Here is a 27,406-nt window from a genome sequence, read left to right as displayed (position 1 = left end):
TCAGTGGACTCCTTCCTCCAGAGAACCTTTGGCCTCCCAGATCTTTACTGTGCGGTCACTGCCACAAAAAACAACAACACATGTACACAATTCACAATCCCGTTTCACTGCACACTTGACAGTAATGGGGAAAAGCATCAGAATTCAGACGAGCACGTTGTGTGACTCACTCTGAGGCGGTGAACAGTTGGCTGCCGTTGGTGGCCAGGCCGTTGATGGGACTGTCGTGTCCCCGGACCTCGCCGAGGGGAGCCAGCGAGTCGGCGTGCCAGAGGTGCAGCAGCCCTCCTCTGCATCCGCTGAGGAGCACCGGGGAGCCCGGCCACTGGCCTGGCATCATGCCCAGAGCGCTCACCCAGTCCGCCTGGGCACTGACAGACTGCTAGAGGAAACCACAGTTAGATTTATTCTGTATAAATTTTCCCCCAAACGTTTTTCCAGCTCATGTAAATTGAAATATGGTCGGGTATAAAAGCCTCTGGCTCCACTATGCTGTGCTACCGGGGCGTCAGCGTACCTGAAGCAGCCGTTTACTGCCGAGGTCCCACTTCTTGATGTGATAGTCTCTGGAGCCGCTGTAGAATACATCCCCGTGCACGGCCAGAGACTCCACGCCGTCCTGATGGGCGGGTTCGAACGTCTGGCTGGAGCTGATGCTACCCTGAGCACCTTCTGCCACCTCGAACATCTGGGGGGAAAAAAACCCCGCTTACACCCGCCGTGCATCTTATTTTCGTAGTTTGTGGCGTACACACAGAAATGGGGAAGGCGATTTCAGTTGCTCTTACTTTAATGTGATGGTCTTTGGAGCCAGTGAGGACGACATCCTGCCCGTGACCTAATTTGTCAACGGTCAGACACATTACAGGTCCCAAATGGCCAGTGAGCTTCCCCGTGGATACAAATCTAGAGAAGGAAAGGAGAATGAGTTCTGGTCTGTCTGCTTTGTAAAAAAAAAAAGAAAACTCTAATCTGCGCTTTGGACTCACTTGCGGATGTCCCACATGCGCACAGCATTGCCAGCGGCGGCGTAAAGGAAGGAGCCGGAGGAGTTGAGGCCGATCTGGTTGATCTGACTCTCTCCTGGCGGGATGGACAAACTCCGGACAGACGAGCAGATGTCCCCTGAACCCACCTGGCCTGACGACCTGAGTGCAAAAATACGGCCTTTTTAGGGGCATTGTACTGAAACAATGGAAGCTGCAAAGATGTCAGAAGAACAAATGAACCCACGTGAGCGTGCGGATACACTTGGCAGAGTCTCGTATGTCCCACACTTTGATGTAAGCAGTGGAAACGGTGAAGACGAGACTTGAAGTGTACCTGAAATAAAACAACAAAAACAAGGAAAGATGACTACTATGTACTACTACTAAATACTACTATTACTGCTACTGAATTTGTACTATTGCTGTATTCTAGTACCTGACTGAGACCACACTGCTGGGATGATCTGCCAGAGACATGATCTCCTGACCCGTCACCAAGTTCCAGACTTTACATGTACGGTCTGAAAACATGAAACCCATGTTAGAGAATAGACACAAAAAAACAAATACATATATATATTTTCTGAGTTGCAAACAATTTGTTTTTCTACCTTTGGATCCCGTGAAGAGCAGATCATCTGTGGCATCCACGCAGAGAACAGGCTTGGTGTGGCCCTCTGCTACGTAGACACACTGAAGTTTGGCCCCGCGGCTGTTCTTCAAAGGGTTGATCACACCTCTACAATACACACGACATGATGAAAGATATACCTAGTGACTGGTGCTACTACAGTGGATGTGATACACAGCAATAACAGGGTATTTGAAAAGAAGTGGCTCAATGGACAGACTTTTGGGACACATTAAGAGGAGCATCACCTGTGGCCTTCAAATACAGGTGACTCCTCCAACCTGAATGAGAAAACAAAGTAACATGAAGGAAAATGTAAAAATCACATCATCTTTCAAGGGGGTCTCCACAGCTGAAATGACAATTCTAAGTTTAAAGAAAAATCTATTGATGGCACTTCCACTTACAGCGGTTTGTGGTCGCTGCCTTTAGTTTTAGCCTCCGCCGTGCTGAGCGGAGGTGTGTGTGTGGGTGCTGGGATGTGCGTCGCCGTGGCTCCTTTCTCCTGCACCCTCCTTCGGCTGAGGGGCGAGCGCTCGGGTGGCCTTCTCTCCGTTCCTGTGGGTGACCTGGTTCCACAACTGCAGACGGTAAGTAATGAAAGAAGAACACTTCAGCAGGGTGGAAATGTGGATCAACAATCTCCAATACTATACACGACAAGGACAAAAAAAATGTATTTGTGAAAATGATCCCCCTAACAAAATAAAAATTTCAGACAAAGAGAATTATCTCGAGATATCCGCTGAGAAAAGTTGCCCCCAAAACACTTACATGCCAGCTGGCCTGGCAGACAGCGCAGATGGGGAAACGGTTTCCTCGCGGTCAGGGATTTGAGCAAGCATTTGACCCTGGATGTCTGCCGACCCTTCCAGGCGCTCCGAGAGGGGCAGCAGAGGGGCCGAGAAGTCTCCGGTGGGGGACTCGCAGGACGGGTCCCCACTGCCGGCATACAGCAGCTCCATCTGGGTGGTGGTGCGTCTGCGAGCCTGAGGGAGGAGAATGGTTTGGCTCGATATTCAGCAGACTCACAAGTCAATGGACCGGGTTTGTAATTATTTCAAGCCCTATAAATAGCTGGAATGGAAGAAGTTGTAGTTGTAGGAAGTAGAATAGGATGTCAAACAGGACAATGGACTCAACATTGTATTTGACTTGAACAGCATATTGGACATGGCTCTACTAATAAACGTTTTTACAGGTTATCATCACATAACCATAAACAGTACAGTACCTTGCCTCTGGGTCTGGTTTCACCACATAACTTCATTAGATCTGATGCCAGTGTGCTGAAACAAAGGGAGGGAAGCACAGCTGAGGCTCGTTGCAACTATTTGGCCATAAGTCTTCCTACTGGACAGCTTAAAATGTAACCGTTATGGTGGCGCTGCATGAAGGGACCCTCAAAGTAATTGCAGTTGTAATGTCTGTATAAACTAGCTGTGAAACGTTTCAGTCCGGACTACCAGACACGCCGACACAGGGGACATTAATAACATAAATGACAGCTTTCTCCAGTTAGGTGTCCCAGTAAGCCACGTCAGCGAGCCAGCATGCACGACACCAAGACACTGGAAGTGACACGCCCAAATCTCATTTTTCCCACTATGAGAAAGACCCATAATTTATTGTAAAAGTTAAACATGACACAAAAAAATAAACTACTCGTTTTTCTGCACATCTAGTTTGAGCATTAACAAGTGCTGTTGGACTGTGAATGTGAATAAAAGGCATCACTGTGTGCCTGTATTTACCTGCCCTCCGCAGCTGGACTGGTGGTGGACTCGTCACTGCTGCTGCCATCTCCATTCTCTGTGAAAAATCTGATTTCTCACTTAATTGGCACATATATATATATATATATATATATGTTTTTTTTCCTCAACGGTGCAGTATATCTCCTAACAAACTGTATTTTCAAGGAATCTAGCAAAAGACAACGTCCATTTAGAAAGCTAAATATTACAGCACAACAATAATTAAGGCTTCAGCAGCTCATGACAAGGTCAGGGGTTGTTCAGTTTTAGATAGGGGGACAGAAGGGTGTCATCAGTTAATGCGACTGGAAGCTACAGTGTTGGGAGTGTTTTGGAAGGTACGAACACAAAGACAAAAGGCAGACACACAGACTGCCGAGTACACTTTGTCTCTCGGTCTTGCAGCAGCGTGGATCTTTACTGTTGTTTAGGTTTTAGTGATCTGAGTAAGTGGGACTTGCTAGCAGGTGACGTAACGAGGGAAACTTAACACAACATGCACGTCACGAGTTATTTCAACTGGGTTAGTATTTTAAAAGGACTGATGCACACTACAAGATGTCTTAATGTAGTTTAGAAATATAATTATCAAAAGCACATTAATGCATCAAGCATGAAAAAGAATATTAAGGTCAGAGAGCCACCTTGGGTAAACCAATTACTATACAACTATAACTGGTGTTTAAAATATAATATTTAAGGTAAAAACAAAACAAAATATGATCTATTTTAAAAAGCCCAAAGAGCCTTATGGTTTGTTGTTACATCTCTTTACAAAGATTCAAATTCACTGATGGGACCAAAGTCAAAAAAAGTCTCTAAACCATTTTGTGTGCCTGTTATTTTTTTTAAATCTTTTAGTTTAATTCCATATTTGCCTTTAATTTGGGTAAATCTTGTAGTGTGTATGTGCCACGCTCTCTCAATCACAGTCACATTGCTACGCAACTCATACATACTCACCAGGTGAGAGGTAACCTAACTCTGAGTTCACACCGACACAACAGAGAAAACAAACAAATCAAAATCAAACCCAAAGATGAGGAAAAAAGGGCTACTCTTTATTTTACAGGCCAGGATTTTTGTATTTTAAGCATCAATTCTCTTCGCACGGCCTACAAAATAAAATGTAGCCATATGGTGAAAGAGAAAGAAAACAAAAGATGATTGTGATTGGCATGCTCGGACCGGTGTGGATTTCGTTGCCGTTTCCTTACCTTGCAGAGCGCTGCCCAGCAGAGCGTCCAGCTCCGGGTTGATCTCCGCCTTCTCCTTCAGCATGTGGAAGAGCAGCTGGTTCTGGGTGGCGCTGTTGATCTCTGTCTGCTTCAAAGTGCCCTCCATCACCTTCATCTGGGAATCCTTCTGCGCCGCCAGCAGACCCTGACACATGGCGACACAGAGGTGGGCGGGGCTATAGGAGCAGCATAGTCTGTTCGCATGTCTCAAGCAGGCAAACCTGAAACGCACGCTCCGCATCTCTACGTTGTTGTAATTACTCCAGCCTCTTTATTTGTTCCGTCTGTCTTCTGGGTTAAATGCATTACCTCACCGAAACCAATTAGGTTGCATCAAATCTATTATTATTATCTAATTGAAACTTAATTGAATCAAGTTTTTCCATCTAAAGTTCTCATTGAATTCAATTGTATAAAAGGAGCTATGGCTACAAAAGTAGAGGAATTGTATACAAGTTACCACAACAACCATGCAGTCCATTTATTTTGATGGATCTGGGCATCATATACAAATATAAGGAATGCTTGATGTTGTCTTATTTGATCTGTGCTGGGGTGGGGTTGCTTAATACATCATATAAAGGTAAAAGTGAAGGGTTAAATAAGTTATACATAAATATAAACTACAGGAACTGGACTTTACCTGTTGTCAGTGAGTGAATGCAAACAAAGACACACTGATGACATCAAGACTGAAATAGCGTTACGTCAGCGAGCGCGGTATAGGTACCTTACTGATGGCCATATTCATGAAATGATCCAGAAGGAAGCGGGCTTCTGATAAACTACAGGAGCTGATCACAGCGGTGACGTCCACAGTGTCTCCTTCCTCCTGTAGCAGAACAAAAACACGTTCAATTAAGTGGCACGGGAAGAAACTCAGTCACAGGAGAAGCTTTCCTGTCAAGAGTCAGACGAGAAGATTGTGGATTCTTATATCTGTTTTATATCAGATTGAAGAGTAAGATAGGTATGTGACATTTGATTAAAATACAATATGTATATTTTAAAATTACATTTCCCAAAAATAACACAATATAGCTTTAGCTATATGCTAATAGCCTAAACGGCCAAACGATGTCAGCCAGGTTAGTTTCATGAGATAATTGCTCAATGTGTGCAGAGAATCATACCTAACAGCACTCATTAAAGGACCGTCAGTTAGGTTTAATAGGACGTTTTGCATCCTAAAACTGTAATTCACTGTACAATGACTTCCTGTTTGCATAGGAGGCTTTTGCCTTGGCAGCAGCGCTACAAATATACCGCATTTACACATTACTAAAGTCTTTACAAGCTAACTCTTAAGTTTTAATGGTGCAGCCCAGTTTAGTAATGCACAGTAGTTTCAAACTAGCTAATAAGTTAGCAACACAATCCTAAACGTGTACTAGTTCAACAGGTTTCTGTCATCAAGGCCTGCGCCCCTGCAGGTATTGAACATATCCACTTCCACATCATTATAGCAGCGCTCCCCATGCTAACACCGTAGCCCTCGGGCTTTACAGCGGATACATAATTGCACGGTTTGGCACCAGTGACAGCACCCACAGGCTTTTGGAAGGCACTTTCCACCCTGTTGTAACCTCCGATTACTCGTTCTTTTAGCTCAATAATCATTCATTTAAAACGTTTTCCAGAGCACCGTGAGAGTGGACGTGTCATCTGAACCTTTTGGGGCCATACAGATCAAAAAGCTCCTCGAATAACACTTGTAAAGCTGCATTTATGAACGTCTGTTTGGTATGAATCGCTATGTTTTGGGCTGTTTTAATGGGCTGCACTGCCGGCGGCTCTTCTTTTATTGAGCCATTGTTTCTCCGACAACATAGGCGCCTGATGCTTATTTGTCTAAAATGCTCTGGGAGCCGTCAGTAGTGCTGAACTGTGCCATTATTTCTAAATTGTTTGCCTGAGGGCTCCAGTCCAGTACAAGCATATACTAGCTAATGAGGTAGTGATACACGTCACTCTGCACTGCAATCCCCTGTATCCTGACTTTACCTTCAATTATTAGGCATCTAAACTGCAGGCATCGTGACCCCCCAAGGAATAAGATGCCTGGGCTTCCCCACCACCTCACCTTGGCCTCCTCCATCTGCATGATGTTGGCCTGGCACTCGGCGATGCCGTCGTTTATGTAGTCGATGTTGGCGCTCAGAGACTCCAGCTCCTCGCTCATTGAGGCCAGGGAGCGGTCGGCGTCCGCGCCGTCCACCGCCACCTTTTCTCTCTTCCTGGACACTCGCTCCCTCCGCCGGGTCAGGTCCTCCCGTTGCTAATGTGGTGGCGAGGAGTTTAGGGAGAGGGAATTGAGAGGAGATTCATTTTACAGGATCGAAAAAAAACACAATTTCTTCTCTTCTTGCTTTATTTTTCCGCGACTATCTTGAATCTGACGACCTCATGTGTACCTTTAGCAGCCTGTTCATATCCGTCTCCATGTTGGAGATGGTCATCCTCTGCATGATGATGTCGGTGACACGTCTCTCCAGTGACTGCCATTTGGCCCTGGCGGTCCTGTTGAGGTAGATACTTCCCATCCGCACCGGGGAACTCCTGAGGAGAGAGATAAGGCCCTCTTAAAACTGTTCAAACACGCACTCAAACTGTGTAATACACGCATGAACAAGCTCAGATGCCGCACCTGGCTCCATTGGCCGGGGATGCTCCAGATGTCTGCGTCCTTCCTGGGGGGGCTCGATAAGACGACTCCTGGGGAGGCTCAGGAAAGCTCACCTTCCTGCTCACCTTCCCAGACACGGGCCTCACCTGCCGCCTGAGGGCTGTCACCTGATTAAGGTTCACAAAAGATGGAGTCATTTTGCGTGTAAGAGTGAAACAATAGCGGAAGCAATCCCAGCGATATTCTCCGTACCCCCCCTCCCCCACGTGGCTGTGCTCACCTCTTCGTTCTTCCTGCGAAGAATCAACTCCTGTTGTCTTTTCTGGGCCTCCATCTGCCTCATTTGGTGCTGTAAGAAGGATTGAATGTTAGGACAGAAACAAAAGTGATGTTTGCTTAAGTGTAAAATAAACTGAACAAAGGTACAATGATGACGGCTCTCACCTCGGCTCTGCGCTGGTCTTTCTTCAGAGAGGCGATCTCCCTGTTCCTCCTGCACTCTGAGGCTCTGTTTCTCTCCTGCTGCTCCTTCATCTGACGCATCAGCACCACCTGGTGGAAGAAAAGAAACACGACACATCAGGAGAAAATCGGCACCGCCACAAGTCTAGAGTGAAACTAAATAAAAAACACAACCTATTCCTTTACAACCTATTCCTTTACCTTGGTCTTCTTCATCTCGGTCACGTCCAGCTGGAGCTTCTTGAGCTGCTTCTCGTACTGCGTCTGGTTCTTCAGCAGGCGGGCGTGCTCCTTCTGAGCTGACTGGAGCTTCTGCAGCTCTTTGTTCATGGAGCTCAGCTTTCTCTCGTACTCCGTTTTGATCTTCTTCGCCTTCTCCTCCGTACCCGACTCCACTGAACCTAGAGACGAGGAAGGAAATGATGAAGCCTCTCATTTCTTTTGCTCCTTGAACGTGAGCAGATTCCTTTATTGCATCCGTTTCAGAGACGTATTTAGGTACCAGTTACTGAAGTCAAGTGTCTCTTACCCATGTTATGCAGCACCTTGTCCCGCTCCAGCTGCGTGTCTCGGATCTTGTTGTGTAGCATCGTCAGCTTCTGTTCGTACTGCTGCTTGAGAGTGTGCAGACGCCGCTGGCTGTTCTCCAGCTCGTCTATCAGCTTCTGCTTGATGGCGATCTCGCAGGTGATGTTGGCCAGGTCGGCCTGGACGTTTTCTGCGCGCACAAAACACATCGTTAGAGCCTGGTGCCTCTTCTATGTTATCACCTACTGTGGCTGCAGAAAGAAAGCTGTACAATTTGACCTTTCTCCTCCAGTTCTTCGGAGTCGGAGTCGTCGGAGGTCTCGTCTCCTGCAATGTCAAAGTCCTCCTCCTCTCCATCTGCTTCCTCGCCTTCTTCGTGGTCGCTGCCCTCCTGTCAGCATAAAGAAACATAGATGAAATACACACAAGAGACAAAAAAACCCTCTTAGAAATGTGTCATCTTTAAATAGCGATCTTAAAGTTATTCTCCACCTCTGCCTCCTCGTTGCCTCGCTCGTGGTCGTTGTCTGGGCCTTCCTCTTTGACAACACTGAAAGAGGAAAAAGACTGTTAGCTACCTACCGAGAACTTATTCTGTGGGTCAGATCTGGAATGAACTGCAATTCAAATTACGAACGAGGATGTGTGAAGTGCACATGCAATACACTGGGAAAGACAATTTGATTAACTGATCACAACTAAGAACATTACAAGCTGACTTCATTTAAAGGAGGGTTGCCACACACGGTTAAGATTTGTTGACCAAATTCCTACATCTAAATTTTTTCTTCTTCTTTTCAAATTACTTCTTTTTTTTTATTTATTTATTTTTTTTACTATCAAACTCCATTTTTCCTCCTTTTTGTTTAAGGGTAAGATATGATCTGATCAACATCTTGCCGTGTGCAGTGAAAAGGAAACATAGAGCAGAGGGTTAAGAGGAAGAGCTGGTTAAAATATTTGTTTCCCTCCAGGAGTGTAAACCGCCTGTAGGTGCAGAAGAAATTAGTGATTAGTTTCTTTGGGAACTTTGGGTTTGGGCGCAGGTTAACAATCAACTGAAATCCTTTCAATTACTTGGTGCATTTCAATCAGAGCACAAAAGCACTCGATTTGCACCGCTGTGTAATTGAACTAATTTCAGATCCGACCAAATCCTGGGTGGGTTTTAGCGAACCTGGTGTGTTCAACCTCTTGGTGGTGATTCTCCTCACATCGCCTTAGTCTTCAGAGAGAGAGAGAGAGAGAGAGGGAGGGAGGGAGGGACGGGAGGATGGGGGTGAGGATGGTGAGGAGGAGGTAGAGGAGGGGGGGGCAGATAGGCCGCAGAAGTTGGGGCAAGTGAGGGGAATATTACAAGATGGGAGAAAAGACAGAGAGTGAGAGAGCAGCAAGAATGGCCGGGGCGAGTGCAGAGACTCTCACAAACGCAGTGTGTTCGAATGATGAACGCTGCTGATGGAGATGACAAAGACAGATTCCACGTAAAAAAATCCGGCTAAAAACGACGACCAGATAACATATTAAACACCTCGGCTCTAATGTGCAAAGATCAGTGTGCTGCAGCGTGCCAGAACCCGACACCCAGCCATCATCGTTAATAGCTGTCACTATCATCTTGTCTAAATCCAGCCAGGGTGTAAACTGCCAATGCAGGGAGCATCGATCCATACACTGAATTTCACCATCTCAAGAACAAGAGTGTCAGACCCACACTATACCTCTTCTTCTTCTTCCTCTCCTTCCTCTTGAGTTTCTCCAGGCTTTTCTTGGCCATCTCGATGACGTCGCTGGCCTCCTTCTCGGGGACGAGGTGGCTCTGGGAGAAGGAGCCGCCGTACAGCGAGGAGTGCGTCGAGGCCCGAGACAAACTCTTCCTCAGATTCTCATTCACGGCCTCGCTTTCCAGAAGCTTAGCTCTAAGGAGCGGAGGAGGGTCGAGTGTTATTTCCGTCACACGGCACGAACACTTGTTTTTTTACCTGCTGTTTAAATAATAAAGCCAGAATACTAATACTTTATATAAATAATGCGGTGACCACATACCTGAGCTCCTCGATTTCCTTGATGTAGTTCTGAATCATGTTCCCGATCTCCTCACTGCCTTCACCTACAACCAGAGGCATCACTTAAAGTGGATTCGTACAGTGGTGGAGAAGAAGACTTTAAAGTGTAATTACATGTTACATGTTAAAGCTACTCTTCATTTGTACACTTCTGTGACACTATAAATCAGTAGGTCATCATTTGTATTTGTCCAATACAAAAAAAAAAACTAAAAACTGTAAAACTAACAACATTCCAATCAAGCTCCGTTGTACTTCTTGTGTTTAGTGCTAATTAGCTAGCGCTGTCATTGTGAGCATATTAGCATACTGACGTTAGCATTCAGCTCAAAGCCCCGCTGTAGAGCAGCTAGCATGGCTATATATTCTTGTTAAACAAAGCAAACAAATTGGATATCTACTTTTTTTATACATTAAAACGATATGATGGCAATTACATTCTATTTGTTCTTTTTAAATATCTGATAAAAGATAGAAAAAGTTGCGTATTGTGTATGTGCAAGAACTTGTATGCTAATCTGAGCAGCTAACCATAAATACATTCTGAAGTAATTAGTTAGGAAGTAGCATTAGCCGCACTAACAAACTTATTTTATAATATATTATAATAATGGGTGTACACTTTTGGTTTTTGACGGGCCAAGTGTGCACTGATATCCAGGGAGATTCTTTAAATGCATAAATATATATTGGACCATATCGTTGCCATATATAAAATCAAATAAATACATATGAATATGGTTCGTGTTTTCTTTCTTTTTTCCGTGCTAATTAATTTTATTTTGCCCACCTGCTTTGGCCAGCACCTGGTTGGCCTGGTCACTGAGGATCTGCGTGAGTCTGGCTCTCTGGGCGTCGATGGTCTCCTGCATGGCCTTCACTCTCACCCTCAGGTTGTTGTTCTCCGTTTGCAGCATGGAGTTCTCGTGGACCAAGTCGTTGATGCCCTCCATGCCATCTTCACCCACCATGCGCTTCCCCTGAGCATCAGACAGAGCGGTTGATGATCATGAAATATATATATCCCCCACACTGATTTTATTCCCTCTATTCATTTTATTGTTCCATCTACCATCTCCTTTCCCTCTGCCCTCTTACCGTCTTGTACTCCATCAGCTCCATCTGCAGTCGCGCTATCTCCGTCCTCAGGGCGCTGATCTGCTGGCTGGCTTTGTCCTGGTTCACCATCACCTTGTTCTTGATGTTTCGGGCTCTGTTGGCGTACTTCAGAGCGTTCAAGGTCTCCATGAAGTCCCGGTCCGACGGGCTGATGCAGGCGATCATCACCGTTTGACTGGAGAACACACAAATGAAGAACAGTTGCAATGACTAATCTGTAAAACTAAAAACGCTGTTTTCATGCCATGTTAGGTGTACTGAAGGACAAGTTTAGCCTCTGCATGTTTTAAAAATCAAGTGAGGATTATTTCATGTTTAAAGCAGCACTGGTGATCAATCAATCACTGACTTCAAAGCAGGTAAATCAACTTTTGCAGCACGGAAACACTGGTTTGTCATCCATTGTCAAAGATACACATCCGTATCTGCGCGCAGACAGAGTTTACAAACCTGTTGCCGCCCAGTGAGTCCTGCAACAGCCGGGTCAGTTTGGAGTCCCTGTAAGGCACGTGAGTGGAGCGCTTACTCCTGTCTCCCAGAGCGCTGATGACGTTTCCCAAAGCAAGCTGAGGTGAGACGGGGAGAAATAACAAGTGTATGATTGGATATTTGAGGGTTTACGCAATTCCGGGACTAAATGAAATAGGAAGTAAACAACACTCTTTTGAGTACTTTTGGAAAAACACATGTACAGTACATGTTCTCGTCCACCTGGGGGCTCTCTTGCTCCACAAAAAACCCTGACACTAGTGAACGTTGACGTGCACAGTCATAGAATAACAGATTCACTGCTTTGCATCATCGCCCCAGTCAACACAAACACATTTCTATGGCTGCATGAATACAACACATGACTATGAGCTATGACTGCAGACATGCTCTTAGCGTCCTCACCAGCCCACAGTTGATGGAGATGCCCTCTTTAGCTCGGTCTCCCGTCGCTCCAGTTCTCTTCAGTCTCTCAGAACCGGCCAGGTCCACAAAGTGGAACTTGGCCGTCAGCGTTTCGAACTCGTTGATCTCTGTGTTGTTGGATAGACGGTTGTCTGTTACGTTCTCCTGGAATAGAAAGAGCGCAGCGTAAAAAAAAAAAAAAAGAATACATTGCAGCTGATGGTGATTTCAGCGGCGGCATGTGTGTGCGGTCGGGTACGCACGTCGTTGTTGGGAGAGCACACTCGAACTTGGCACAGGTGGATGGTGAAGATGGCGTGGGAGCGCGAACTCTGTGCGTTCATCTGAGTGCTGGCGGTGGTTCGAGACAGAGCGCCCAGCTTCAGACACTGAATCATCTGTTGGAGGAGAGACATAGGGAACAGATTGCAGGTCGTTGGATGATGAAAATAATAATATAGGAACTGTACAGCGAAGTGAATTGACTTCATAGATGTGGAAATACAGCCGGAACTACTGTAAGTTTTTTTCTAATTAAAGTAAACTGATGCTTTTATATCATAGTGGTGGTTTTGAGTATCAAACCATTTCAAAATACATTTATTAGGATGGGGTTGTACTGATTTTTAAACCCACTTCAAAGCAGTAGTGTGTGAGATTGATTAAGGGTGACGTCCCTCCTGCAATTCCAATTTGTATACAATACATCGTTACTTTGTGTGTGTGTGTGTGTGTATATGTTACAGTTGTGCTCCCACATAAACCACACATTATAACAGAAATGTGCGATGACTAATGAAAAAGGGCTCGTCTGTGTGTCTGGGGTGGGTGCAAAAAGAAAACCGTTGAAGCCGACCTCAGCCTCAGAGGTGACGGTGCGAGTGGTGACCCCCACGGTGTAGATGCCTCCGTTGGCGTCCTCGTGGATCTTGACGTTGGATCTCTGCCTCCTGGCCTCGATGTCTCGGGTCGAGTCAAACAAGTCCAGCACCTCCTCGTTGTACAACTGCAGAGTATGGAGAGAACGCAGATAATACACGTATTATTGCCATACATCCACAGACCCTGGACACATTTTTTGAGGACCACTTTGGTGACCTAGACACGTCGAACGCGAACCACTGCTGTCCTGACAATGAATTACTGTACATAACCTGCATACATCAGTGTTTCCCAGAGGATTTTGTGAGACTACAGTGGGTGGACCTCGTACCCTTTAGGGTGGTTTCGGGGACATGCTCCCCCTGGAAGAACATTTGGGACATCTAAAGTTAGATACATCTATCTGGTGCACTTTGAGAGCAAAATCAAGAGGCTAGACCTGAAGAACTTTGTGCTCTTGTAAACAATTTTATGTTCTAGCAGTGGTTGAATGTAACTAAGTACATTAAGGCTACTCACGTAGGCTACTGAAAATTAAAGGTAGTTGTACTTTACTTGAGTATCTCAATTTATTGTAACTTTATACTTCTACTACATCTCCGGGGGGAAATTAGTACTTTTAACGTACATACGTTAGTTACTACTTACTTTGCAGATTTAGATTCTTAATATAAAATATAAACTATGATCAAATATTAAGTACATCATTATTAAGTATATAAAGTATGGCCAGCCAGCCCGTTGAGTATAAAAATGTTTCATTTCATAATGAAACTGTGGTGGGACAAATTAGACTATGATGGGCCACAGTGGAAAACAGTGGACATTCGCATTACAGTGTGTCATTTTGCATACATGCAGCAGTCAAACAGACAAAGAATTAGGATTTCCCAGTCAATAGAATATCCCTGAAGGAAGCAGACATATCTGAGCGCATAGGAAAGGTGACAGAGAAATACTTTCTGCAACAACTTCTAGGTCCACACAGCGTGGTATGACTGACATTAAAAGCTATTGTTCGGGCTAAATCGCCTTTGGTTCACCATTATTTATTGGTAAAGCTTATTGGTAGGAGAAGAAACAATCATCCCATGTCTCTCAATTAGCTCAGCTATATTTTTTTCAATAACTTTAGTTTGAAATTGCGTACTTTGATGTCTAAAATGCGTGCCTGCTACGCAAAATGCGTACAGGTTGGCAGGTCTTCTTCCCAGACCCATCTCCCCCCTCAGCTGCTTCTTCACCAGCTGCCGGCATCCACCCGTTGGCGGTTAAAAATAAAGCCAGAAGCTGACCACAGCGACGGACTAACGACAGTTTAATGGCTGTAGGGTCATCTGGACGCTTTAACAACCCTAAAACCCCTGACACCCTCTGCTGACATTTGACCTCTTGCTGTCTGCATGCTCTCGTTACGTCTAACTAATGGACCTTAGGTGGACTGGATGCTTTGAATGAAGAGTTCAGACTGAGTGCTGATAATTGCCCCTTAGTTTGAGACATAAACCCCCATCTCTGGGTTCATCCTGTGAATGTCAGCCTCTGTGTGTGTGTGTGTGTGTGTGTGTGTGTGTGTGTGTGTGTGTGTGTGTGTGTGTGTGTGTGTGTGTGTGTGTGTGTTCCTGCACCTCCAGGAACTGTGCGTTGATCTTGAACTCGGGAACAGGCCGGCCCTGCTCGGTGGCAGCCTCTCTGCGCTCCTCGATCCCCCTGAACAGGTGGTTGATGGCCCTGGGAATGATACCCAGCTCGTCCTCCTCGATGTTGACGTCGAAGCCGGTTCCCATGGTGTAGGTCTTTCCCGAACCTGTCTGGGCGCCGGGGGAGGAGACAGAGACATCAGTCACTTTACCAAAATGAGGATAAAAGTCTATTTCTGCTCTTATTGTGTGTACGTTTTTGCATATTTCAGCAATATGTTGTTTCTTAGCTGTGTCACTCAACTATCCGACTGGAGCCCGTCTCTGGGCCTCAGAGGCTGGGGTGCAGCTCTGAGTAGTTTCTCTAACATATGGGGAGCGGGGGGGGGGGGGGGTCAGAGGGGATGGGGTAGTCGCCGTGGCGACAAAAGCAGGAATGCAACATTGGGCTCAAATTCACGCGTCACCCCTCTCCTTCCTGACCAAATGCCTGAAAGAGACCCTGACAGGACTGTGTGTGATATATGAGGAAGTGTGTGTCTGTGTGTGTGTGTGTGGGAGACAAAGACAGCGTTTGCGTGTACGTCGGTTGTATCCTACGAGACCACACCTGTGCGTTTACTACGTTCGTGCGCATGCTCCTGCGTGCGTGCACGTGGCCTCCACTGCGCGCCGTGAAAGGCTCTTTGACGGGAACACAAGGGCCGCAGCAACAATGTGAGGAGAGAAGAATGAAGAAGAGCGGAGGGGGAAGATTAAGAGGAGGGAAAGCTGCGGCCGGAGACGCCGCGGGAGAGACAAATGAAAAGCAGGTCGCTTGCTCGCTCTCTCTTTCTTTCTCTCTCGATGTATTTGATTCATTCTGCACGAGATGCAATGAAGGCTGATAGAAAAGTATTTTTTATCCAATAGGCTTTGGTGTTGATGCAGCTGCTTTTGCTCCTTCTATTGTCACTGTTAAAGGCCTCCACTCTACCACAGGGTCCTAAAGATTTATAGATAATGTCACATTATATCAGGGATGGAAGTGACCTTAACATCATAACTACATATTACATTAGACAGGGGCCATGGCATGTCAACCTTTACATGAGACATCTGTTGAATTACTGGACGTATTGCCTTTACATCTGAAATTATGGACTTGTTTGAAAGAGCAATAGAAAGAGAGTAATAGCAAAACATGCATTTGGCACAGTTGTGCATTACAAACGTCTGGTATCCAGTTATAGGTGGGAAATAACAAAAATATCTCCTAACAAGCCACTATATGGACCTATAAAGACACAGTACACTTTAGCTATGCATTTCTCTCATATCAAATCTCATATTTGTCTGCTCTGTATGAAGCTAGAGACCGTAGTTTAGCATACAAACTAGAAAAGGGTGTCTGGTTCTGTCCAGAGGTAACAAAATCTCACTTATGTTTCGACTTTGCGGTTTATTTGCCTGCTCTGGAAAGAGGTGACGCAATCCGCTCACACTCTGCTTTGATTGGGCAATCGCCCCATCTATCTCTCCCTCTCAGGATAATCTATCGGAGCCAATATAAAGCTGCGGTGGTGAGAGCAGGTCAGAACACGTCAGCTGATAGCTTGTGAGGCCACGTTCACTCCCTCGTTACTCATCCGATAATATTATGTGCTGCCATAAATCTAGCTGGAAGTAGCTCCACCCCCCCTGGAGCGACGGGAAGAGGAAACGTCAGTGTGCTTGTGTTGATCTGCCAACACGCAGGGAACCCTGGTGACCCACCTGTCCGTATGCAAAGATAGTGGCGTTGTATCCCTCCAGGCAGCCCTCGATGAGACTCTCGGTGCAGTGCGTGTAGATGCTTTCCTGCCGGCTGTCCATGTCAAAGACGTGGTCGTAGGTGAAGGCCTTGTCCTTACCCAGGAACACCTGCGGCTCCCCGGGCATCACGTACGTACAGATGTGGCAGCCCTCGATCTTCTCTTTGGCCAGCTGAGGACGGATCCTGGTGGAAGGAGAAGAAGGAGATTTTTTTTTAACTACCCACCATAACTCAAGATTTCAGCACCGCGGGGAGAGAAAAGTCGAGCACAGAAGCCCTTTCAAGGACATTTCCTAATCGATTTCAAAACCTTTAAAGCCTAAGTTACACATTTTTAATTCATAAACTTTTCAGATGTTCAAGGCCCTTTGCAAATCTGGTCTGTGGGTGTGTGAGGAGGCAGAGCGGAGCTCTCTGTTTATACATCTAAAGCCTGATCTTACGTTGTTTCACAGGTTTGATGGTAAAAAATGTAGCCGAGTAAAAGACAGATATTTTCACTGAGCTGCAAGCAGATGAGTGCTGCTACTGTGCAGTGTGTGTGTGTGTGTGTGTGTGTGTGTGTGAGAGAGAGAACGTGAAGGACCACGCACTGCCAACACACCCTCCAGCACCCACCATACACAGTACAGTGTCCTCACTGTTCAAGAGAGAGAGAGAAAGAGAGAGAGAGAAAGAGAGCTCCGGGTAAACAGTCCCACCCTGGATTTCATTAGTGAATCACTCCCTTTACCTTAGCGCAAATAAACACACCGTTATTACATCGTTTCCTCCCATGATGCACCTCTGCCTCTCGTCACTGAACTCACTGTCCACCTGAAGAGGACGCGGGAATATCGGAGGGAATCATGTGGACATATTTGGAGCATTAAAATATCAAAAAATATTTGAAGCTTTGACGGAAATCTGTAAAGATTATGTACAGAAAAAGATAATACAGAAATAATATTTGAAATGCCTTTGGAAGAAAAAAAAAAGGAAATTTCTAGCAGGCATTAAATCTGAGAGAGTGTGTGTGTGTATGAGTGTGACACTTTGCATGCACTTTGCATTCGGTGTGCTGTATTCCTACAGCTGTAGGACTGGAGATGGCCACTCACATGAGGAAACAGGATCTGTGCATTTATTCTACAAAAGCAGCACGAGGCCGCGCACACACACACACACACACACACACACGCACACACACACACACACACACAGCAGCAGCAGCACAATGGCTGCCCAACTTTTTTTGTTTAGCAAAAGAAACTGTACACCTGCAGAGCGTTAGCTTAGCGTCAGCGTTGTGTGATGGGCAGCGGAATTGCCCATTTATACAATGAATGATGGATGTGATGAAAGCAGATGAAACTAGTCAAAATGTGGATGTATGATCCTACAATTGCAGCGCAAGCATTGTACTCTGTCCTTGGAATAATTACAATTTTGAGTCAGCAAAAACGTGCACGTTTCCTTTCCTTCACTTGCTCGGCTGTTTTTAGCCTCGTTAAGATATCCTCTGTCGGAAATATCGGGTTAATATTTGCTGCTAAATCCTCCGCTATGTTGACCAGCTAGTCGCTAATTTCTGTTGTTTGGTGCTGAGCAGGACATGAGTAGTTATAGGAGCTTTTTTTGTGGCTAAAAGCAGCTGCCTGTTGCATCTGGAAATGATGATGATGAGAGCAGTGAGCGTAAACCAAAAACATTAACGTTGCCAGCCTTAAAACCAAAACAATGAGCTGAAAGATGCTAAAAAGCTCCATAGAGCTGATGGGAACTGCAGAGTCAGGTGATCCTTCTCCGTGGGCTCGTCATTATGAGCGTCCTCTTTCAGATTTACACAAACATGAAATAGAGCAGCTTTAACTTTTATAAGAGTGCTTATTAAAACTGTACATAACAAGAGGCTTTTTTTTTTGCCCGTGGAGCTGACGTGACTGTAACAGGCAGTGTGGTTAGGTCATCTGGCTGTGATTTGATGGTAGGGTGGTTCAGGGCCTTACAGGAGAGAATCTGCATTAATCCCTTTGGCCACCTTCCCAAAACCTGACAGAGAGCCATGACTGTAATCCAGTGCAACAATGGAGGCACTCACTGCTGTATTAAGTCCCCCCGTGTCATCGCTCACTTCGGCAACTCCAAAGAAGCGTAACGTGATGCCGAGTTTTAACATGAGATGTCACATTTAGAAAGAAAAATCCATTTTGGGTCATAAAAAGTCAATGGTTGCTCATTCCACAGGAAACCCCCCCAAGTGTGTATAACTGTATAGCCCCATTTAGAATAAGTCTTCCGATTGTGTTCATCGCCACAGTGTGACACAATGTTTGTTTTGTGGGACATCCCCGGGGTCCTCCATACATAGAGGGGCAGACGGGTGGGCCGAAGAGGAAAATGAATGCCTGAGAAAATGTTAAGAGATAAAAAGGCAAAGAAAGAGACTACACATAGTGGTTACAGCCCAGACAAAACACCGATGGCAATCTCCGCATTAGGAGGCGACCACAGTCCATCCAGTCAAACAGACCTATTATCTGTTTGCGTAATGACGGTCTTTCAAGTAACAGACAGAACTGGTTCAGCTCTCAGAAACTCTATTTTTTTGTTGTTTTCCTCAAGGAACACCAAAGAAACCAGACATTGAGGAAGATTTAAATCTTCTGCCTCACGTCACAATCTTGCAAAACCCCACATTACTTTAAATTACATCGTTTTTTCCTACAATTCTTGTGTGTGACAGTAGTTCTTAAAAGGTACCAGGGCTGCACTTATGGAACAGAGACGCTCTGACCAAAATGCTAATGTTAGCATGCTAACATTCTCGCACCAAGCCCGCAGGGACTGAGCTGGGATCGACGCTATTCCGGTGTAGGACGCCGATGTTGCACCGGAACCGCACCGATGGACAGATTCTGAGCACCAAAATGAATGAAAGTCAATGGCTGCCTTGAAAATAGAAAGTCATTCTAGAAAACATATATAATGGTTTGTAAATTTCTGATGGTGTGTAACAGATCTCAAAAGGTCAAGCATGTCTTCGCCTTCACATTAAGGATGTTTGAGCACAGCGAACTTCTATTTTCAGTATTTTTTTGAATGTGTGTGTATTCACAACTAATATAAGTTCTGGCATCACGCGTCTGGGCTAACTGTAAACAGGTGAAGGATAAGCTAAGGTGCGAGGCGCGTCCTGCTGGTGTGTTATTAGTGTGACTGACTCGAGCTGTGATTGTGATCTGGCAGGCTTCAGTCTGAAGGTTCAACCCAAAACACTCTTTGCCTCTTGGCAGAATGAGGGCTCTGCCCTTCAGCGCTGTGGAGATTTACAGCGCTAATCCAGCTTCTAGAGTGACACACGCGGGCTCCTCTCAGGCGCTTTCTGCAGGAAATTCAACTCCGCCACTTCCTAAATGTGCACAGTCACACACTCACACACACACACAGACACACACATAGAGGGGCATGTCTCAACACTTTCGTACTCTTGTACATGCAACGTCAATCTTTTGAGGAGTTGTTCACTGAACGATAATTAGGGTATTAGTTGTTTAATTGCATCGTGCGGCCGCTTAATCATCCGGATTAATTCAAAAATCGGTTTGTGATTGTAGCCCTGCTTCATATTTTGTATATTGATCCTCTTTCTTGTATATGATACATTTGTGTTGTATATTGAAGTGAGATTTTAAAGTAAAAAAAACATGGTACAGTGTCAAAAAACTCTTATTATTATTACCAAGTATTAATACTCATCCTGGCACACACACACACACACACACACACACACACACACACACACACACACACACACACACACACACACACACACACACACACACACACACACACACACACACACACACACACACACACACACACACACACCAGGGGCCCCGAGGCCAAGTGAAAACCTTTGTGTAGTAACTGCTCAACACAGTGATCAGTGATGACAGTTTCAGCCGGTTTGAGGGAAAGCTGAGACGAAAAGTACTAAGAAGCTCCAGAGTGGAGAGGATTAGAGAGATACGTTTATGGAGAGAGTTTTGGAGTATTTGCCACCAGGCACTTTGCATTACAACATAAAGATCTGTGTTGCTTTATCCCTTAAATAAACTCATAATCCAGGAAGGATCTTGATGCAGGTACAGGAGGTGGCCGACCAACTCAAAAGAGGAAAATACTTACAGTAGCTCAACTATTTGAGTAGTATTTGGAGACAATGCTAATAAGTTACTTTTTATTCCAATATAAACACAGATATAGAAGTAAACTGAGCCACTCTTAAAGCACAGCTCAGTGAGAGATTGTGACTGCATCGACTGATGCGAGGAGCTTAGAGTGATGAAATATAGTTCACTGAACCTTTCTAAGAGATGAAAGGGGAAGGCACACACCCAGACAGTGTAGTCCACGTACACATATACCTATTCACACACAATATTACTGTACAGACAGACACACACACACAGAGGGGCTTTGTCAGCCTCTCCCCATATGACAGGCCCTGTTAGACTCCTGCTCTCAGTCTCATTACAGCGATTACAGCGACAGCCTGAGAAACAGTGGGCTCCTCGTGCACACACACACACACACACACACACACACACACACACACACACACACACACACACACACACACACACACACTTAACCAGAGAAAACCCAGACATCATACTACTCATTTTGGAGGTTTCGTACTGTGAAACTTTAGAGGGGAGTTAAACTGATGAAAAGTCTCCACCAGATCTCCTCAGGGACGCTGCTTGCTACATGCACACGCTGCAAAACACTAAAACACACAACTACGCACACAAAAATAAAGTCTCGGATCATTTTGGATCCTGACAATAAGAATGGATATACAATATTAATACCCCTCTACTGACCTACAGTAATGATCAACAATCAATTAAATTAGGAGATGCTGATAAAAAAAAGGAGATGAGTCAGTCCATCAGCACCGTGCTGCTGATCTCATCCTTCCTGAAACACAGGCAATCAAATCACCTGCTGACGTCACTGCGGCTGACCATCAGCCAATCAAATCGCTCCCTAGGGATGCCGGTGGCCGACCACTCGTCCGCATCATCGCTGGCAACAACAAAGCCCGGCGTTTCACTCGTTCCTGCCAACCAAATCGAATCCTCTGTAATCTAATTTTTTTGGTTTAGTGCGGATGGTCAAAGGTTCATGCGCAGCTGGCACCGGCGGCACAGAGTGACTCAGCAGAAACGGGGAGGAACATCTGAGCCCACGAGGCAGCAGACAACAGGCCTCCTTCTCTGCACATCTCACACCCTGCTACCGGCACACTGACTCATCACCTGACCTCATCGCCTGGAGTCACATATTTTTGGATATTTCCATGTTGGCATTTAAGGACCAGTTCACCCTATTAGTCATACAACATATATAATGATTTATGTATTTAAATTAATATAAATTTGTAATATTTCATAATGAAATTTGGCCTGAGTTGTTACAACTGAAGCAAAGACGTGTCCGCACAAGTTGTGCCAAAATCGCACACACACCTTCCCCTAATATCTTCTTTGTTAGGTGCCTTCTCTTATTTGTGTGTAAAAGTAAACAAGGGGAATAATAAAGGGACACTGACATTCACCTGCGAAATGTCACAAAGTGAGAGTTTAACAAGCGATGTTCTCTATCTTAAGTGTTTCAATGAAACTAAAAAGTTTCAATAACAACTGCGGCTAAGCAGCTGAAGAATGTCTGCCAGTGTTTTGATGAAGATACGAGTGGACTGTGGTCCTCTGAGGTGCCGTGACTGTGGACGGCTGCGATCCAACAGAGGTTAATGAAGGACACCCCCCCCCCCCCCCCCCCCCACACACACACACACACACACACACGCACACACGCACGCACACACACGCACAGAGAGAGCTCTTTTATAGTACATCGGGTAGCAGGTGCACTTTTATATTTGTATTTGTCTGTTGACCGCCGTCTAATGGCCGCCCCGGAGCAAAGAGGATGAGTGAGGAGACACAGACATGATGGAGATAAGAGCCAGAGAGCAGTCCTCACGGCCCTGCTACAATGAGAGACTATACCGTTGTACCTCACTACATACTCAGCGGGACAGTGTTTCCATTGTCTGACAGCTGCTCTTGACATCAAGAGCCGATCCATTGCATCACTCGGTTCAGTGTACTTCTGCGAGCACCAAGCTCAAACAAGTCCTCGACCTGTAAGAGGCTGAATACAACAGAACGCTGGGCAGAAATGTGCAGGATGTGGAATCATGGTGAAGGATGCATCATGTGAGAGATATCAGATATAAGAAGCAATCCTGAAGATGATTGGAAATGAAATATGCAACATCGCAGCACTTCAAACTGACTGCTGAGCCAGACTACTCTGATCCACTGAACATGAATAATAATTCATTAGCATCTACGTAAAGCACTCGGAGTCAAGAGCAAAAGGCTGTACTGCTTCATGATTCATCTTCTTGTGATCACTAGAAGGATGTACTGTAAATGTTTATGGTTTTCAGAGAAAAAAATATCAGGAAAAGGTCATTTATATTTCATCTTTTCAATTTTAAAAAGTGATAACATAAGATTTTCTGCCACTTTAGTATATGAGTTTATTGTTTTACATCGTGCCAACCAATATGAATGTGAAGTGTTGCTCTTACAGTGGATTCCCGTTCTTTTTCCGAGCAGGACGCATCCTTGATATCATCCGGTCAGGCGAGAGAAACTCCCACAGGTTAACAGGAAGTGATGAAGATGTACGACAAAGACCTTAAATCTGTCTTTTCTGTCAGACTCCAGTGTGAATAACAGCCAGGCAGTGATGTCACAGAGGGCATTTGGGAACCAGGCCAGGAAAACTGGTCAAGGAAGGGGTCAAGAGAGTGTTCTGCTGAGTCAGGGTTTCCGCCTCCCCCCTTCTCTTGTTTAGATGGCGGACTGACCGGTGTCCATTCACAAGGCCCATCATCGCACACCCCGAACCGCTTAAAAACAAGCTGCCACGGGGGAGGGGGGGATTCTGACAAGGTCACTGATCACAGCTCTGACTGCTTCCTGGGTCAAAGGTCGCTGGGCAGGAAGAAGGGAGAGGTTGACAGTGGCAGAGGAGGGTGGCTGTCAGGAGAGAGCACACACACACACACACACACACACACACACACACACACACACACACACACACACACACACACACACACACACACACACACACACACACACACACACACACACACACACACACACACACACGGGACTTTAGATGAAACATAAAAGCAGTGGAAAATTAGGGGAAAAAAACATGTTTTGCATCACGGTAGGAAGTGGTGGAAAAAGCATGGTTTTAATATACAGTTACACTAAATATAATAAAATATTTTATTAGTAAAAAAACAATCCATGTTGAATTAACCTTCGCCTGGTTAGACAGAAGTTATTGAATAACTCAGTAAGAGCAATATCACATGACAGCAGCTGGCAGATGGCTTGCAGCATGCTTTGCTTTTGTGTCTCAGTTCACTCGAGTTGGTTCATGAATATTTATCACGAATATGCTCGGTCGGACACGGGTTTACGCACGCACACGCACACACGCACACGCACACACACACACACACACAGCTTTTGTATCATGGCAGCAGGCGCACCAGCCTTTGCCCTCAAACATAATCCACAAAAGGTCAAGAAGGTGGGACTTGTGTCTGACAGACACCTGAGACGAGCCAATGGAAGTCAGACAGTCTGGACGTGAGTGAAGGAGTAAAAGCTGGTGACCGGCGTCCTGATTCACTAACCTGCAGCATATGTGATGCGGAAGTGTACGCATCTAATTAAAGAGGAAGAGAAACCCGATTCCTCACCGCTTAATTTCATGAATTATTTAAAGCTGCACTTCAAGGATATTGACATGCTAATAAGACACATGAGTGGCTCCTTCAGGCAAAGTCTGCGACATGACTCACTTCCTGGATAAATCGTTAACTTCCTGTATCGAGAATGGGACGCAATAAACATTTGGGTTGTTACGTAAGGAAAGAGATCTGGAACACATTCACACAGGGGGATAACCCAGAAAACACTAACTCTCTGTGTGTGTGTGTTTGCTGAATCATCCAACAATGTGCTACTGAAGTGAGCCATCTGTACGCTGTCAGGCGCGTTAATCGTCAAAACCACAGATGCCAGCGCACGTCTAATAATCTCACTGAAGAGCCATCAAGAGGCAAGTACACTTCTAAAGAGCAAGTCGACTTTTGAGTTACATCATCTTTTCCAGTTATAAATCAAAATGACACCAAAAAAACCAAAACAAAACGTCCCAGAAACACCTTCCCTCTGTTCAGGCCCCAGACACCATTTCTTTCTTCTTCTGCCTGGAAAAAAAAAGAAAAAAAAAAGGATAAAGAAATATTTCATAGCTCTGGAGGGGGATTAGGAACTTGCTAACAGACAGCATTAGCCTCACAGGCTGAGGCAGGTACTGGTTGGCAACCTGCTAGCTGATTACCACAAACACACACACACACACACACACACAGCTACCTAAACTATTAGAGCCTTTCAGATGCTTTGAAGTTCAAGTCCACCACACGCTCCAAGTAATTACGATGTTGCCCCGGCAATTAATCGAGCTGAGAAAACACCGACGCGAAGCTGGCGTTTGATGTTCAAAGAGACGAAATCTGTGATTTAATAAGCGGACGAAAAGGTGTGACTGACGTCCAGAGATCATCAATCGATGAAACCTAAAGTAAAAAGGAGTTTCCTTCAGGGCCCCTCTTCATCGGCTCGATGTAGTATTTTGCCATAAAATCTCAGCAGAAAAGAAATCACGTTAGCAAGTGTATGAATAAATATCTGCAGGTTACGGCCACACCCATAACCAGCTGAGCACAGATACAGTACATGCATGATCACAGGACAGGTACATGTGAGTAAATGCTCCACTATGTTCACCACTAGCCGCTAACTTACTGCAGGTAGTGCCTTTTAGTCTTGGTATTTATTGCACATGCCCGGCTCCCCTGCTGCGGCCTTTCTAGGACACCTGAGTGGAAAATGTCATTGTTGGTGTTATCAGCTCCACCTGAGCTTCTCTGACTTTAAGTCCAAATGTCTGCTGTGGAAACACTCACTCAAGCAAATAAGACACACAGCGTACTGGGAGATTAGGGAGCTCTGTGAGCTAAAGGGTGACAGGAAGCGGATCACCTTGTGTGTGTGTGTGTGTGTGTGTGTGTGTGTGTGTGTAAACTAAGGGATGAGTGACGGAGCACTTTCAGGTGCCACAGCTGACCTCAGCAGAGGCTCTGAACTGCTGACTCTGCCTCCGATCAGACCCTGACTCAGGAGTAAAAGATCTTCGCCGCAGCAAAAACAAGCATTGATCGTAGTTCTGTGGTATCACATGATGAGACTGTGCCGCCAAATGAAGGAGTGACGAGATCAAGAGAGGAAAGGAAGGGAAACAAAAGAATAAACCGGTGAACAGTCGACTGCAGATCAATGGGACTAAAGGTGAAACCCAGCTGGCAAACAAAACAACAGAGCTCTGCAAATAATGAATGAAGCCTGAGCTTTCTAAGAAGATACAATAGCAGGTAGTTTCTACTCAAACACACCTTTCTGTAGCCGTGTGTGTGTTTGGCAACTTTACTAATCAAGCACACAAGACAAATTAAATCTTATTGATGAGACTCTACGGCACCCAAGAACCAGAGTGCATGATGGGATATACCGACAGATATAGTTTTATTATCTATGAGAGAGAGAACACGAGACTCCTGGGTCAAAGTCTGAATGCACAACAACAAGCCGGGGCAGAGCGAGGGAAGAGAAACGTGATATGGGAACAAGCTTTTGTCCCCTCTCTCTCTCTCTCTTCCACTGATCCAGCTCACATGACCTTTCAGGTTGTCTTTCCAACACACACACACACACACACACACACACACACACACACACACACACACACACACACACACACACACACACACACACAAAGAAAAAGCACCTGCCCCCGAGTTTAAAATCCCTGAAAACCAATGGGATCAAATGCAGTCAACACATCTGCCTTGTATTAACCTGTGGCAACCAAAATAAGTATACCCTATAATGACAAAAATGTCAGACTCTGTGTTGTGCTGCCTGCAGGTGACACACTGTTGCAGGCTTTCTCTTGGCCTAATCCCCTCAGACGTCTTCATTCATAAATCCACTATACGCATTGCACATGCAGTGCAGGTATTAACAAAAGAAGCTCACGTGATCATGAGCCACTGGTCTGTATGTGCTGTGAGAAGCATGCGATGATCATTAAAGTGCATGGGAGTGGCGGTGAAGGATGGATGCACGAGAGAATAAAAGCAGGGACGACACGTGCATGGTTGTGTAGCAGGTGTGAGCATCTTTGGAAAGAGGAGGGAGGGGAGGGGAGGGGAGGGGGGTCTGCATCCTTACCTCAGGGCGACGCGCACCGAGCTCTCATCGGGCCCGCCGCTCATGGTGTCGCCGGGTGGATCGTCCGATCGCTCCGCTTATAAATAGCTTGATTTTCCCTTTTTCTTTATCCTCTTACGAGACAAGAGGAGCGCCGTGGTCCGCCCTCTTCTCCCTCCTTCCCCGGGAAAGCGCTTCTATGTTGAGCTCTCACCGCCTCCTCCTCCTCGCCATGTTTTATGAGATGGAGCAGCTAATTGTGGTCAGGTTGTTTTTTTTGTGTTCCATATTTGCTGGGGAAATGTGCTTCGGGATCCGCCGGCGGTCACCTCTCCAGAGGCATCGTCTCTGC

At 45.5% G+C, this 27,406-nt stretch overlaps 1 protein-coding gene across 1 annotated transcript; it reads right to left on the bottom strand.

The window, feature by feature from the left end:
- On the bottom strand, positions 1 to 27,119 carry LOC142970852 (kinesin-like protein KIF21A). The gene is made up of 39 exons (XM_076111295.1): positions 27,076 to 27,119; positions 21,643 to 21,703; positions 17,361 to 17,443; positions 16,588 to 16,810; positions 14,821 to 15,003; positions 13,167 to 13,316; positions 12,574 to 12,708; positions 12,311 to 12,475; positions 11,867 to 11,982; positions 11,396 to 11,591; positions 11,088 to 11,277; positions 10,278 to 10,341; positions 9,953 to 10,150; positions 9,409 to 9,456; positions 8,724 to 8,781; positions 8,511 to 8,622; positions 8,233 to 8,421; positions 7,905 to 8,104; positions 7,686 to 7,793; positions 7,522 to 7,590; positions 7,263 to 7,408; positions 7,030 to 7,174; positions 6,699 to 6,893; positions 5,346 to 5,447; positions 4,595 to 4,760; positions 4,341 to 4,361; positions 3,375 to 3,432; positions 2,855 to 2,909; positions 2,395 to 2,609; positions 2,028 to 2,201; positions 1,869 to 1,901; positions 1,601 to 1,728; positions 1,426 to 1,510; positions 1,234 to 1,323; positions 990 to 1,148; positions 789 to 906; positions 518 to 688; positions 171 to 379; positions 1 to 58 (listed from the first exon to the last, which is right to left on the bottom strand). Exons 1-39 carry the CDS (start codon positions 27,117 to 27,119, stop codon positions 1 to 3), a joined length of 4,920 nt encoding a protein of 1,639 aa, XP_075967410.1.
- Positions 27,120 to 27,406: the final 287 nt, after the last annotated feature.

The sequence above is a fragment of the Anarhichas minor genome, unplaced genomic scaffold (genome assembly GCF_050575085.1).
Source record: "Anarhichas minor isolate MPS153535 unplaced genomic scaffold, ASM5057508v1 ptg000045l, whole genome shotgun sequence".
Taxonomy (NCBI): Eukaryota; Metazoa; Chordata; class Actinopteri; order Perciformes; family Anarhichadidae; genus Anarhichas; species Anarhichas minor.
This window is presented reverse-complemented; position numbering and strand designations above follow the sequence as displayed.